The sequence below is a fragment of the Megalobrama amblycephala genome, linkage group LG17 (assembly GCF_018812025.1).
Source record: "Megalobrama amblycephala isolate DHTTF-2021 linkage group LG17, ASM1881202v1, whole genome shotgun sequence".
NCBI lineage: Eukaryota > Metazoa > Chordata > Actinopteri > Cypriniformes > Xenocyprididae > Megalobrama > Megalobrama amblycephala.
In genome coordinates this window covers 34,139,920-34,155,749 of record NC_063060.1, presented here as the reverse complement: position 1 = coordinate 34,155,749, position 15,830 = coordinate 34,139,920, and the positions used below count along the sequence as shown (strand labels likewise).

At 37.8% G+C, this 15,830-nt stretch overlaps 1 protein-coding gene across 6 annotated transcripts in view; it reads right to left on the bottom strand.

Moving 5' to 3' along the window:
* The window catches only part of dlgap1a (discs, large (Drosophila) homolog-associated protein 1a), a 138,207-nt gene that overhangs the window by 24,692 nt on the left and 97,685 nt on the right, over nt 1–15,830 (bottom strand). For 5 of the 6 annotated variants that reach the window (XR_007180786.1, XM_048162941.1, XM_048162944.1 and 2 more), the window contains exons 4-6: nt 11,545–11,756; nt 4,195–4,372; nt 2,875–3,112 (exon numbers count right to left, since the gene is read on the bottom strand). Coding sequence is in view for 5 of the 6 variants with exons in the window: in XM_048162941.1 (XP_048018898.1) it covers nt 2,875–3,112; nt 4,195–4,372; nt 11,545–11,756 (628 nt within the window). In the remaining variant the exon portion in view is untranslated. The remainder of the gene's footprint in view (nt 1–2,874; nt 3,113–4,194; nt 4,373–11,544; nt 11,757–15,830) is intronic. The other variant, XM_048162946.1, reaches the window with a different exon arrangement.

The window sequence follows — 15,830 nt, the reverse complement described above, 5'->3', positions numbered from 1 at the left end:
CAGATAAACATCAAATTTTCATTTTTGGGTGAACTATCCCTTTAATGCTCATTTCACATTTCACTGTTCTGTACCTGATCTGTTTTATATAATTTGAAAAAAACTGGCTCCATGACTTTTGACCTTTTGACTTAAAATGATAAAATAATACAAAAGTGTGGAAAACTGTGCCAGAAGTTGTCTGCATTCTGAGGGAGTAGGATTCATGCATTGATAATTGTTCATCTTGTTCATGATGTGATGTATTATGCAGTGCTGCTTTATCCAAATGCTTCCCCCTGCAGAAATAAAACTTATTCCTTGTCAAAATAGACTGTCGTCTTATTTTTACTGGCAATAGTTGTAATCAGATCTTCAAAACTATAGACAGTTACAAAGCTCACCATTAACATCAGGGCATCCAACGGCAGAAACGCTTTCTAGCGATCAACAGCATGAATGTGCAAATTGGGCTTTACAAATTACATTGAAACTAGGGTAAAAATATCATTAAGGACAGACAGGCTTCACCAATAGGTTTAGTTCAATAGTAAAAACTCTAGGCACTTTTTTATGAAGATGTCAACTGTGATGAAATCACACTGGGTTCGGATGCTGGAGGTGGATTAGTGATCACTGGGGTTTCACATTAAAGAAAATCCCAGAGCAAAAGCAGACACAGGTCACACTGAGTTCACACATCCTGCCTGACATCTGGATCGCTGTTGGTCACCTGAAATCTTATTTGTAGTTTATTTTCAATTCTCAGCTTGAATCCTGAGCAGTTACATTTGCAAATGTGTATACATTTGTGTATAAATAAAAAAGATGCTCAATTTTCCATTTTTATATGGTGCACAAGAACATGATAACCTACTCTCAGAGCAAATGCAATGATTTACTCTTTCTCTATACATCAGATTAAATCATTCAAATTCACTTTATCATTCAATTCCCCATTACTGCTGTTACTGCCTCATGGTGCTAATAAAAAGCAAATTAGACACATCCTGTCAGGGCTTCTTAGGATAAACATGTGACCCACAGAGAAAACAACAACAAATGAATATTGATTCTGCCGCAGACAGCCTCCTTGATACAAGAAAGAGAGTTTTATATACTGATAGAGTGGGCTGCTAATGTACAGACAGACACAGATAGACAGATACACAGACAGATGGATAGGCAGAAAGATGGATGGAAAAAATGACAGACAGACAGATAGAACGGCAGAGAGAAAGACACACAGATAGAATGACAGTCAAACCAATCCAACCATCTATCCAATTTCCTAGCGTTATTCCCGCTCATTTGCAGGGTCCGTTTCACACACACATTTTGATCCTGACACAACCCAGCACTGAGAGTGCTGGGACACATTCACACTCACACACACTCCTACGACAATTTGGCATATCCAATCCACCTAACTTTCATGTCTTTGGACTGCGGGGGAAACCGGAGCACCCGGAGGAAACCCACGCTGACACGGGGAGAACATGAACATCCACACAAAAAGGACTCGGCTCGAACCGGGGACCTTCTTGTTGTGAGGCGACAGTGCTAAATACTGAGCCACCGTGCCGCCCCAATGTCAGACAAACCAATAAACCAGTAAAATGGCGGAACGATAGACAGAAAAAACAACAGACAGTCAAAGAGAGATAGATGGATAGAATGAAAGACAGACAGAATGACAGAGAGAACAATAGATTTTTTTTTCGTTTTGATTTTGATTTCCAACAATTAATTTGAGGTATTTGAGGTAAAATGATTGTGCCACATTCTGTCTAGCGAAACTTCCTTTCTTGTTGGTGCACTTTTCTTCCCTTAAAGGGTCAATCAAAAATGAAAATTCTGTCATTAATTACTCCCCCTCATGTCGTTCCACACCCATAAGAATTGCATTCATCTTTGGAACATAAATGAAGATTTTTTTGATGAAATCTGAGAGCTTTCTGTCCCTCCATTGACTGCTTTTGCAACTGAAACTAGGGCTGCACAACGATTAATCGCGATTAATCACTTGCAAAATAAAAGTCTGTGTTTACGTAATAAATGTGTGTGTTCTGTGTATTAATATATACATAATTATTATACACAGAACACACACATTTATTACGTAAACACAGACTTTTATTTTGCAAACGATTAATCGCGATTAATCGTTGTGCAGCCCTAAGTTTATAAAGAGATCGTAAAACTAATCCATATTGAATTGAGTGTAGTTTAGTTCAACTTTTCTGAAGAAACTTGATCGCTTTATATGATGAACAGACTGAATTTAGGCTTTTATTCACACATAAACATTGATCAGCAAACATCAAGCTCAACCGAACCTGCTTGACGCATGAGAACAAACCTCTTGCAGAAGCTCAAATGTGCTGCATACCACATGAGAATTAACCTCATTGGTTCTTGCACATCATGCGACCTTGCTTGAGCTTCCGTTGGTTTACCACAAGTGATCAATGTTTATGTGAATAAAAGCCTATCTGAATAAAAAATAAAATTCAATCTGTTCATCATTTGGACTAAACCACTCAATTCATATGGATTAGTTTTACAATCTCTTTATGAACTTCTTAAAGCATCAAAGTTTCAGCTGCAAAGGCAGTCTATGGAGGGACAAAAAAGCTCTCAATAAAAGATCTTCATTTGTGTTTCGCATATGAACGCATGTCTTACTTATTTGGACTGACAAGAGGGTGAGTAATTAATGACAGAATTTTCATTTTTGGGTAAACTAACCCTATAAAGTTATTGTCATTAAATGCAGTCTACTGCTGCTAAACTGTGGAACATGTTTGATAATAAAAAGAGATATTAAACACACAATAAGTATGATAGCTAGACAGAGAGACAGACAGACGGAGTATGCACTTGCAGGCTGACCTGTGCTGCTCTGGATGGTTCTGACAGTAGTAGTGGTCCTCGGGGGAGAGGCTGGGAGTAAAGGTCCCTCGTCATCCTGCGAGCAGCCCTGGTCGATGGCACGCACGTAACTGTGACTCCTCATGCGGAAGCACCCGGGCATGGGCAGGTCCAGGGCGTCCACGGCCTGCGACTCCATTTCACTGAACACACTCTCACACACTGCCTCGATCTGCCCGTTAACTTCCACCTCACTCACCTGCAGGCAGGCAGAGGAGAAAACAGGAGAGATACAGACAGAGAGAAAAGACAAGAAATGAAAATGAGAAAAGAACAATCAAGATAAACAGACAAGGCAGTGCTCAGAGAAAAGAGCGGGCATCATCCTTAAAATTAGCTTTAAGTCCCACTTACCACGGGGTTATATAGGGGTGCAGAGTCAAAAGAAAGGGGAAAACAGAGCCAGAAACTACAGAGAAGTCATTAGGAGCAGGTGAGAAACACGCAGGGCGGTGGCAAGAGGAGGAAGAGTCAATAAAATAAGAAACATAGTGAGGCTTGAAGGACAGCTTTATAGGGTAAATGAAGGTGTACGCCACACCAGCATGGAGGAAATCCTCAAGTGGGGTTTACTGACGGGTTGGAAGATGGTGAGACAGTACTAGGATCAACGTGTTCATTAGTGTTGATCCCAACAGAAACCGAGGGTGGATGAGAGTGGGGGTTAATGAAGATGTGATAAGGTAAAATTGTGGAAAGAGGAGGATTGTAGAAAGGGTGGGTGTTATAAACAAGGCAGACAGCTCAAAACTCTGTCCCAATCACCCATGAGAGCTATACAGACCACATTCTTATCTCCTAACTGTGAAGTTAACAGTCATGTGCCATCTACAAAGTCTTTACAGGAAGGTCTAAAGCGTTTTAATGGAAATATTTCAAAACATTCTTTGTGAATTTAGAATTTTGGTCTTCTGTCAGAAAGCAGTCAGCGCTGGCGCCAAATGGCAATGATGTCATTTTTGCCATTTTGTAATTAGCATGACAAATCAGTGCCTGAGTGTGCCTAAGATGGATGAGTAACTGAAGTGTGCCTAAGATGGATGAGTAACTGCCTGATGAATGCCATCCCACTTCTACGTAACATGGAGTATGTTAGTTGGTTAGACACATACATCTGTGATTGAACACTGCTATGGTGATGGCTCAGATTCATCTGACCGATGGATGAATCGGATGGCGGTTTCATGGTTTTTAACTGGACTTGTTGGGCTAATCTGCACTGATTTTGACCTTCCTCCCCCTGCACCCCGCTATGACGGTGTGTTGGGGGTGAGCACAAACCTGGCTGATGGTGCTCATAGCCCTCATGTAGCTCTCGTTGCGTGAGCGGTATTGGGGAGAGGCTAGCAGAGCTTTGGGGTCCAGGGTGTCCAGGCTCCTATTGATGGAAACTTCACTCACCGCCCGCAAGTAGCTGTGACTCCGGATCTGCAGCTTTGGAGAGTGCTCTTGCGAGATCCTGTGGATGGAGAAAAACACAAAAGATGTTTATTTTTTTGTTGAGAGAAAGCATTTTATTAAAATACTGAGTGTTTTAGCTAGGCTACACTATTCAGTTTATAATAATATATATATATATATATATATATATATATATATATATATATATATATTAGTGATGTCAAAATTAGTGCGTTAATGCATGTGATTAATTTTTCCAGTTTAACACATTAAAAATATTTAACGCGATTAACGCAGCATCAGTTCTTTCCATCATAATTTGGCTAGCGTTACATTGTGATCACGCTCTGTTAGACAGGTAGGAAATATACAGAAACTGAATAAAGTTATCGAACACTTTACAGTCTTCAATATTATAATAAATTAAATATGACATTTACATAAGTTCACTTAAATTAAAAGTTATTTTTTAAAGCCCAATAAATGTTGAAATTGATAGCTTTTAGTTATACTGTAATGTTGAATGTCTATAATTAATGTTTTTTTTTTTTTTTTTTTAATCAATTTCTTAGAGACATCAGTACCAGTATTAGTATCAGTGATACTAACCTTCATTCATAAAAAACATGCCATTTAAACAAATATTTAAAATATACTGTCTTTAAGTTGTTTCTACATTATTTTGGAGAGTTACTGTGGAATTATAACAACATGAAAATATTAAAAAATATTTTAATAGCAATAAAAAAAAAATAGAAAAAAAAAGCAATTAGAAAAAAATGTGTGATTAATTAGTTTGTTTTTAACCGATTGACAGCACTAATATATATTTTATATATATATATATATATATATATATATATATATATATATATATATATATATATATAAACTCAAATTTTAATCGCATTACAGAAAAAAATGTGCGATTAATATATATATAATAAAAATGCATTATTTAAAATATTAAACAAAAATAAATGAATGACGATTTTTCACCACATTTTTGTTTGTTCTAGTATTTTATTTAATATTTAAATAATAATATTTATTAATAAATTAAGATTTTTAAATATTTATTTAATTTTATATATAGTTAGGACCAATTATTGGACTTTGGCATAAAATGTCCGTGTAAAAACATATTTTGCAGGAATTGAATTACATTTATTTCTGATTTGTTATAAAAGAGATCAAAATAGCACTTGGATCTGTTAGAGGCACACAATTCAGTTTCTCCATGTAAAAACACAGAAGAGACAGCCATGGCTCAGGTCATTCTTCTTTAGACGGAAACGGAGACCCACAAATAATTTCATTCAATCAAATGTGTAGCATGTTATTTAACGTCACGAAGTTGAGTACTTATAGCATAGAAGGCATGCTCCTCATCAAAGTCCCTTCATCGTGGCACGTGGGGTAGCCGTGAGCAAATCAAACGCTCATGCAGGATTTCTGCATGTGTCCAGTGCACAGGGGCCTACATTATGAATGTGGCTCTTTAAATAGCTAAAGGGATGGTTCATTCAGGTCACTCAGGCATAAAGCAGGTGGGGCGAGTGCAGCACACGGGCAAGGAGAGAAACAGCTAAACTCACTTAAGGCCACCCACGCAGACCAGCACACACATACCCGAGACTCGCGCTGACACTTTGCTGACAGGCAGACAACTTGCATCCGCATCAGCAGTATGGGAATTAGTGGAAGCTCCGACATTGGACGTAGTATTCCCACCCTCCATCTGCATGGCTTCACACATACATAATAAGTGAACACCACAACTCCTCACAGAGCGGTGCGGTCCAAAACGCCCCAGGGCATCTCCTTACACTACTGGAGAACAGAATGGCTAAACTTCACAAGTGCCAAGGGGGGCCGCATCCCCCACGGTGAGCCTGGCTTTGGGGAACTGGTTATGCATGATGTCATCATTGCGGAATAAGCCGATAAGTTTCCGCCTCACTGTTGCGGTCGTCTCAACGGATTGGTCGCTGTGCGGTTGTTAATTACGTCAGCCATTCACAATGCAGCGCTGTGCCTCACGTACTTTCTGCTGCAGTGGCAGCTCCCTGAGGCATCTAAGAATGTCTATTTTCATGCTTCACAAAGATACGGAATTGTATCTGATGACTAATGTGCATGTGAGTTATTCGGTGTTCTGAACTATCAAATAAGCAGTGGCCTACTTAATGTAAAGAACAAGCTCTAGAAATATAGACATCGAGCACTCACTTATTATTATTAATCATAAACCAAGTTAAAGGTCAAAGCACTGTCCCCTGACATATAATCAGGGTATTAGTTGGTTTGGAGGATTGTGACAGTATGCTAAAGGAAACAAACCTCCCTTGCACATGCAGATGTAACATTTACATTTGAAGCTTTTCTTCGTCAATAAACAGATAAAACCATCAAAATACGGGATTGAGGAAATTCCATGAGATGAAATATTTATGAGTGCTCATAATGCTAGAACAGTATTACAAATCTGCAAAATCCTCCAATCCTTGTCTGGGCTTTCCAGTGGGCTTAGGGTGGAATCTCCAAGCACTTTTGTAGAGCTTGAGCAGATATGAATCTGAATTTTAAGCAAATAAATTACACAGTCTGACATGTTGGATTGAAAAGACAGCAGTGATGATTTCACAATAAAATTACTGAAGAAAACATTCGTTGATGGAAGTGAGATGAACAATGTGCATCGTGCCAATAAGAATATGACTTGTAATTAAAAGCATACAGTTGACAGAAATTGTAATATATATATAAATACATCAAAAGTTTACATGTAAAATTAGCAAAATATCATTTTATTTATTTCATAATTTTTAATATCTTTAAAGAATGTTTTTTTTTTTTTAAAAAAAAGGTCCCTTTAAGCAAGGTGTATGTAACTTTTGACCACAATTTTATATATTATATATATTTTTTCAAAATGTGCATTTGATTTAAATTTTCCATTCTCAACTAAAATGTTATTATTTTGCTGACAAAAATTTGATGCCATTTTAGTGAGAGTCAAAAATGACAAAATAATATAAATTTAGTCACAAAGTTCTGAATAAATTTATTAGATATCTGTCACACGACACAAACTGTCACTAAAAACAGTGTACAAATTATCACTGCACATCAAAAATTATGAAGTAATGAGAATAGATACAATAATGAGAACAAACAATTGATTTAATGAACTCAGCCCACCAACAGACCATTTGAGCCAACCTTTTATGATGTAATACGGCACAAATCTGTTACTATGGCAACCCCACAATGACTTCCCTAAACGTAGACCATCCCCCTGCTCACACACGCTGTACTCACATGTGCAGTAATGTGCTGGACTCTTTAAAACCACAACGACGCATTCGTATTGCATATTAAGGCTGTTAACTATATTGGTGAGGGTCAATTAATGTTCCGAATAAGTGATGAGTTTGAGTTCCTTCTGCTTACAAGACCTCAGTCGACAGATATGGGAGGGTGTTTTACAATGCAAGGGCTTTTAAGGAAGTCTCTGGGCTAATTAGAGTAATTACTTGTACCTCTGCCACTGCAGTGGCGTGGCATATTGTGCTTCCTTAATTAAATCCGTACTCGGCCCCTGGCCAGCAGGAATAATGGTGTTGTGTTACCTTGGAGATGCTGACTGATATCTCCGCTGAGGGAAGCATGTCTGTCTGACCATCTAATCTCGTACCCTTCAATGTGTCTGTGTGGATATCAGCTGCGGTTCTGCCCGTCAAGCTGTGCTAGGTGCCCCAAGTCATACGGCAGGTTGGTAATTAACGCAGCGCTGTACCCTGGCTGATTAGCCACTCATTACTCAGCAGTAACAGAAAAGCCTGGTGACCTACATTAACAGGAGTCAGGTGCCTATGGGGAAGCAGGGCATGTAGGTACAGCAGTCCAAACCAATCAATCTGAGCTCAGAGCTGGACTAAACCAAAGTATCAGAGTGATAGTCAAAGGGCACAAATGCCTACTTTAAAGTTTAAATGAAACTTAAAGGGGTCATGAACTGCATTGTTTTATAATGTTTCCCTGGGTGCACTTATAATGTTAGTATGTTTCTTACATCAAAAATCGTCATAATTTAGAAATAAAAGGCATTTTTCCTACCCTGATTTTAGCCCTCTTATTTGAACACTCTGTTTTAAAGGGTTAGTTCACCCAAAAATTAAAATGATGTCATTAATTACTCACCCTCATGTTGTTCTACACCCGTAAGACCTTTGTTCATCTTCGGAACACAAATTAAGATATTTTTGATGAAATCCGATGGCTCACTGAGGCCTCTATTGCCAGCAATGTCACCGAACTTGACAAGATCCAGAAAGGTACTCAAAACATATTTAAAACACAGTACAGTGGTTCTACCTTAATATTATAAAGCGACGAGAATACTTTTTGTGCGCCAAAAAAACAAAATAACGACTTTTCAACAATATCTCGTGATGGCTGATTTCAAAACACTGCTTCAAAGCTTTTACGAATCTTTTGTCTCGAATCAATTGTTCGGAGCGCCAAAGTGACGTGATTTCAGCAGTTTGGCAGCTTGATATGCGATCCAAATCACTGATTCAAAACAAAAGATTCGTAAAGCTTCGAAGCAGTGTTTTGAAATCAAATTTGAAGTTTGAATATGTTTTGAGTACCTTTCTGGATCTTGTCAAGTTCGGTGACATTGCTGGCAATAGAGGCCTCAGTGAGCCATCGGATTTCATCAAAAATATCTTAATTTGTGTTCCGAAGATGAACAAAGGTCTTACGGGTGTAGAACAACATGAGGGTGAGTAATTAATGACATCATTTTAATTTTTGGGTGAACTAACCCTTTAAAACAGAGTGTTCAAATAAGAGGGCTAAAATCAGGGTAGGAAAAATGCCTTTTATTTCTAAATTATGACGATTTTTGATGCAAGAAACATACTAACATTATAAGTGCATTGACAGCTCCAGCAATTGCAAAGGGAGCATTCTTTGATCGCTGTCTTTATATAATGTAATCGCCGTTTAAATAACAGATTATTTTCATCCTAAGAGAAACAATGTGAAGTTGACCGTTTAGTCACTGGTTTGATTTACTGAACATCTGACTGTACATGAATCATTACATATCAGATCAGGCAGTTACTTACATGTTGTTGCATTACTGTCGAGTCCATATCGTAAAAGTCTGTTTGCTAAGCCTGCACCAAAATGCGATTGATTTACCACAGTGAAATACCGAATACAAATAAATAAAGCTCAACTGAGACATTCACATTGTTGAAAATAAATAACCAAGCATTAAGATCCTTTGAAAGGTAATTATTTTTAGTCATGTATCGCTCTACTTTCCTCGTCATCTCACTAACACGCCAGTGGGCGGAGCTAATGTTGATTTCTTCTGCAGAGGCGGTGTTTCACCTATCTAGATAGGCACATTCCAGGATCAGCTTTTATTATAAAAAGCTTTTATTGGACTAACAATCAAGTTTTCAGTTCTGAAACTTACAGATATATCACTCTTATATATCAAAAGCTCAAGGAAAAGTTGATTTCTCAATTCATGACCCGTTTAATATCTCTAAAATCCATCATTTGATATTATTTAATTTATACAACAGTGAGTCTTTGATAAACAAGAAACCAAAACAACAGAGATGTAAGTTCCAGACAAATTAATATCTTAACTTAAAAAAAAAAAAAAGTTTCCCTGCACCTCTCCATAGGGAGATGAGTGCAGCACAGCAGATAAAACAGACAGTTAATAAACTCATCACTCTCTAAAGCTACATGGTAACAGATCTGCATGTTTGGCAGGTGTTAAAGGTGTTGACTACAGCTCTGGTACGCTTTGAAATGGCCATTGGACAGGCAGAGGATTTGAAGCTGTTAGATGGCCATCTGGATGACTATTACGTGGCTAAAGCACAGTCATTCTTCAAAAGATGCCAAGCTTGGGATCCCAATGCAGAAGAACATGGTTAGAGCTGTTGCCAACATCAAACACTTTGATGCTTACTTTTATTTCACTTCACTTGAAGTTCAAGTAACACGCAATATGACGGCTTTTAATTGTGGAACTCAAAGGAATTAATTCATAAAATCAACTGGCAAATCAATAATCAGTTCAAATAATATGAGTAGAATAGTATTTGCTAATAACCTTTTTGTCCTATTTCCACAACAAATTTTCTGTACAAGCCACTGTGGTTATGACATCAGCCTTCAGGTGAGACATCACCCAGCATGATGTCTTTGGATTCAGCAAGTGATTCACTCAACTAATCAATTCAACTCGTTCAAAAGATTTAGTTTAATCAATATCTCAAGTGGAAAAATCGGTTTGACTTCCAAACGGGTTAAAATGAACCATAACAAAGCTACTCTTGAATCAGACATCACTAGATGAAACTGCAGCAAATGGTCACTGATCAATTTAGTAGTTCATTATCTGAAAATATCCAATTTGTCTTGGCTCCTCAAAGTAGTTCAGTTGAGAACGGAAGGTCTAAACCGGATGTCAGGACCGAGATGTCTTCTTTTATAGAAAGAAAATAGGTGGGTAATTACCAAGATAATCTACCTGTTAAACTATCTGCTATTCTCTATGTGACCCCTTTCATTTAGCTAACTTAATCCAACAATTTTTTTATTTGCGTATGTATTGATCCATAGAAAAACACTGGCCACTCCAAACCTGCATAGACCATGTTTTATCTCACCTAAACAATCATTATGAGAATTATGAAAAACAATTATTTTAATTATATATTTGCTAATACATATCTTTAGCAATTTCCAAGAATAATAAACAGTTGGTATATTAATTGAGGAATTAATTGCACAAATGGGCCTAAATAATACACGATTACAGTCTGGACATGGCCAGTGGTCAAGACAGTGTTATTTTAGTATCACTGATATACTATTACTATTACTGCTATACTATTTCTGTTTTCATAAAAAAAAAAAAAAAAAAAAAAAAAAAAAAAAAAAAGTTTTAGTTATTTTAGTATTTCGAGTTAAACTAAAATAAAATCAGAAATGATGCCTTGACAACTAGCGGAAATGAAATAAGTTTAAGATTTTATTTCAGTTAACATTTATTTCAACTAACAATTTTTTTATGGTTTTTGCTTTGCGATAATAACCCTGATTCAAGATAAAACTTATGTGCTGAACTTTTACACAACAAATATTAACACATACAACACTATGGATCTAAATCTTAGAACTTACTTTAAAGTAGTCATCTCTGTCAGTGATGGCTGGGTGGCTTTGAGGTAGCTGGCCCGTCGTGCCTGCATCTTGGGTGAGGGTTTAGGGCTGCCGTCTGAGTCTCCGCTGTCATCTTCCGCCATGGCTTTCACGTAGCTGCCGCTGCGCATGCGTCTGCATGGGATATCCTCATCCTTTCCCAATGGAAAGCCCGCCCACTCGTCTTGAGGGACCTGCGGGGTCAGAGGTGACACTGTGTCATTCACCTCTGCCGAAAGGTGCATGTCACCATCCGAACTGCCTCCTGTGCGCTCGGCTCCAAAAACCACCCGTACATACACATGCACACACACACACACACACACACACACACACACACACACACACACACACACACACACACACACACACACACACACACACACACACACTCTAGATAGACTCTTCCTCTCTTTGTGCCGGCAGAGATAATTAATGAGGCTGCCGGTGTGAGCTTGCATGATTACACTAACGACGCCTCCCTGGGTAGTTAAGCATCTGTCTCAGTGCGACTCTCCCAGGGTAAACTCTCATCAATAGGACTCTCTGAAAGTACGAGAAGTTGGACTGCGGTTTTAAGAGAGCGGAACAACTTAGACTTACAAAAGAGAAAGGCTTTCATTTTCAACCACTTGATTTTTTGAGGGTAATCAAATGCTAACTATCTAATTGTAATAAAACCTTGACAAATGCTCAGACTCCAATAGATAAAAGCATGTCCGATGTAATAAAAAATCTAAAACAAGCATTGTATTAAACCATGAAGTATGAAGTGCTCCAGTTGTGCCAGAGCTCTTGACAGTAACCCCCTTTCTGAAGTGGGCCAAGGGTTGAATTCGAATTAGATGTTAATAAGTACAAAAAAAATAAATGAATATAGAAAATAATTTTAAAAAGTAAAAAAAAAAGTCAAGTCATTATGCAAAATTCACTTTTTTTAAAGTTATATTTATGGGCTTTTTGTGCCTTTGTTTGGAGAGAACAGTAGAGAGCAGACAGGAAAGCATTGGGCAGAGAGGGGTGGGGGTTGGGGGGCAGGATCGGCAAAGGACCTTGAGACGGGAATCGAATTAGGGTCGCCGTGAACGCATTTGCACCAAATGTCGGCGCAATAACCACTAGGCTATCAGCACCGACCAAAATTCACTTTTATAAGGTGTTTAAACACAGATGTGTCCACAGTGTGTGTTAACAACCTGCCTATAATGGTAAAAATCCACCCACTCCTTTTTTGTAATCCCCATAAATCATAAACAGTCTCTCCAAACACACGGTTCCAGATTTCCCCCGAAACTCTTACGTAAATGTAGGGAAGCCCCGCCCATGACTGGTGACGATCTGCCTTCTTAACATGCCGGTACATGGTAGTCGATGAGTTGAGTCAACTCCACAGCAACTACATAAATTTATCCACTAACCATTCAGAAACATCCAGTTGCATACTAAAAGTTGTAACTTCTTCCTCTCCATCAGTGTCCGACTCTGGTTTGAACAATGGCTGAACACTGCTGCTGGCGACCGTCATTTTGGCTGCGTGAGATTCTCCAGGTTTGTTGTTGCTGAGCAACTGAAGCGCGAGCTGTTAAAGCTCCGCCCTCTTCTGGAAAGGTGGCCGGGAGCAGCAGCTCATTTGCATTTAAAGATACACATAAAAAAAGCTGTGTTTTTGCTTACACCCAAATAAGGGCAAATTTGACAAGTTATAATAAATGGTCTGGGGGGTTTTCATTTGTATTTCTTTTGAGATGAAACTTCACAGACACATTCTGGGGACACCAGAGACTTATATTACATCTTGTGAAAAGGGCATAATAGATGCCCTTTAAGTAAAAGTCATAAAATTAAAACTTCAACGCTTCAACTAACATTAATAAATATAAATAAACATAAATGAATGAACAAAGTAAAAAGCACTTCTAAATTTTTAGGACATTCTTATGCACTATTAGAAACATAAAGCGTCAATAAAGTTGGGTCATAATAAACTCTTTATGCACAGTGATCCAGGCTCAATTTCCATTATGACAACTAAATTTATCATTTAATAAATCAAGTATTAGACTATCAGAGACAGAATCTAATCTGGTTTCATTATAGTTTCTTTACTTGATAACTTGACCTCAAACCAGGGGTGAACTCATTGTGAACTTAAAGGTGCCCTAGAATTGAAAATTGAATTTACCTCGACATAGTTAAATAATTAGAGTTCTGTCCATGGAAATGACATACAGTGAGTCTCAAACACCATTGTTTCCTCCTCTTTATGTAAATTAGATTTTTGCAAAAGACCTCTGAAGAACAGGCGAATCTCACCATAACACCAACTGTGACGCAACAGTCGGGATCATTTATATGTATGCCCCCAAATTTTGCATATGCCAGCCCATGTTCAAGGCATTAGACAAGCCAGTATTAACATCTGGAGCTGTGCACAGCCAAATCAACAGACTTTATGCAGGTAAGCAAGCAAGGACAATAGCGAAAAATGGCAGATGGAGCAATAATAACTGACATGATCCATGATATCATGATATTTTTAGTGATATTTGTAAGTTGTCTTTCTAAATATTTTGTTAGCATGTTGCTAATGTACTGTTAAATGTGGCTAAAGTTACCATCATTTCTTACTGTATTCACGGAGACTGGAGCTGTCGTTATTTTCATTATTAAACACCTGCAGTCTGTATAATTCATAAAAACAACTTCATTCTTTATAAATCTCTCCAAAAGTGTGTAATGTTAGCTTTAGTCAGGGAGCACTATCAAACTCATTCAGAATCAAATGTAAACATCCAAATAAATACTATACTTACTATATCTGATATGCTGCATGACGAACACTTTGTAAAGATCCATTTTGAGGGTTATATTAGCTGTGTGAACTTTGTTTATGCAATGTATTATAGAGTTGTGAGCTTGGGGGGCGGGGAGCGCGAGCATTTAAAGGGGACACGCACAGAAATGGCGCATTTTTAATTATGCCCCAAAATAGGCAGTTAAAAAATTGAATAATAAAAAAATCTATGGGGTATTTTGAGCTGAAACTTCACAGTCACATTCAGGGGACACCTTAGACTTATATTACATCTTGTGAAAAAGGGTTCTATGGCACCTTTAATGTTACACAAATATCTGCCATTATGCTATAAATGCAACTGTTCAGCACTTAGGTAATGGGTCATTTATTATTATTATTATTATTATTATTAAATCAGTGTCAGATTGAGAGCATGCAAGTTACTGCAAGCTCATTATAAGGCCATACAAAACTCATGTTAACAAAGAGCACTGCTATGTTTCAAGCTGGTACGCTACAAGCATCACTCTGCATAGAGGTTCATTTTAAGGTTTGGAAAAAGATACTCCGCTGGCATCGAGAGAAAATCCCACTTTAAAAAATTTCACTGTGATTATATGAATCACTGCAGAGCTTGTGTTACTGGGGAAACGGCTGGCCTTGACGTCAGGAAGTGTATAAAAGGCAGTCAGAGGAAGAATGACTCCAGTAACACCGGTTCTTTGCCCACACATACACTCACAGACTCGACAAACACAAAAACTTCCTTCAAAGATACCACCAACACCCACACAAGCCTTTCGTCAAGTCGCGTCTGATGAGCAGAAAATGAGGATAAATCCTGTTGAGCAGACCTGGGTACAGGGCTCAGAGTCCTCACAGCAGATTGGGCCTCGCTTGATCATTTCAAGGGATGAAAGACCCACATGAGAGATTTCCTTTTATTAACAGAATTTCAGTTTACATCTTTAGTTGCTTATTCTAGCCCGATGCAGCACAGTTTTAAAAGTGCAGTAAGCAATGTTAGCTCTTCTGGAATCTTCCCCAGACAGGAACATAACACCTCTCACTTAACATTAAATCATTTTTTTAATATAGCCCAATATCACTAATCACAATCCAAACAACATCCATCCGTTTTGGTTGAGCACTTGAAAAAACAAGTTAATTTTCCTATAAATCATTAGAAAGGTCTAAAGTTTTATTATAAAATATGAAATTATTATGATGAAAATCTGTGACAGTAATTTCTTAATTTTTGTCAGCAAATCCTATATGAATCCATTGAGAGAAAAATGAAAAACTTCTTAACAGTGGAGAAAAACTTATGGGTTCGCATATGTTTACTTCAAATTTCTTTAGAGAGAACTATTATTTTTCCTACTTTTATCCATTATAAGGTGGTGTAGCATTAATGAATACACACATAAAATGTAAAAATAGTTGGAGGGCGCCCTCACATAGAAGGTCC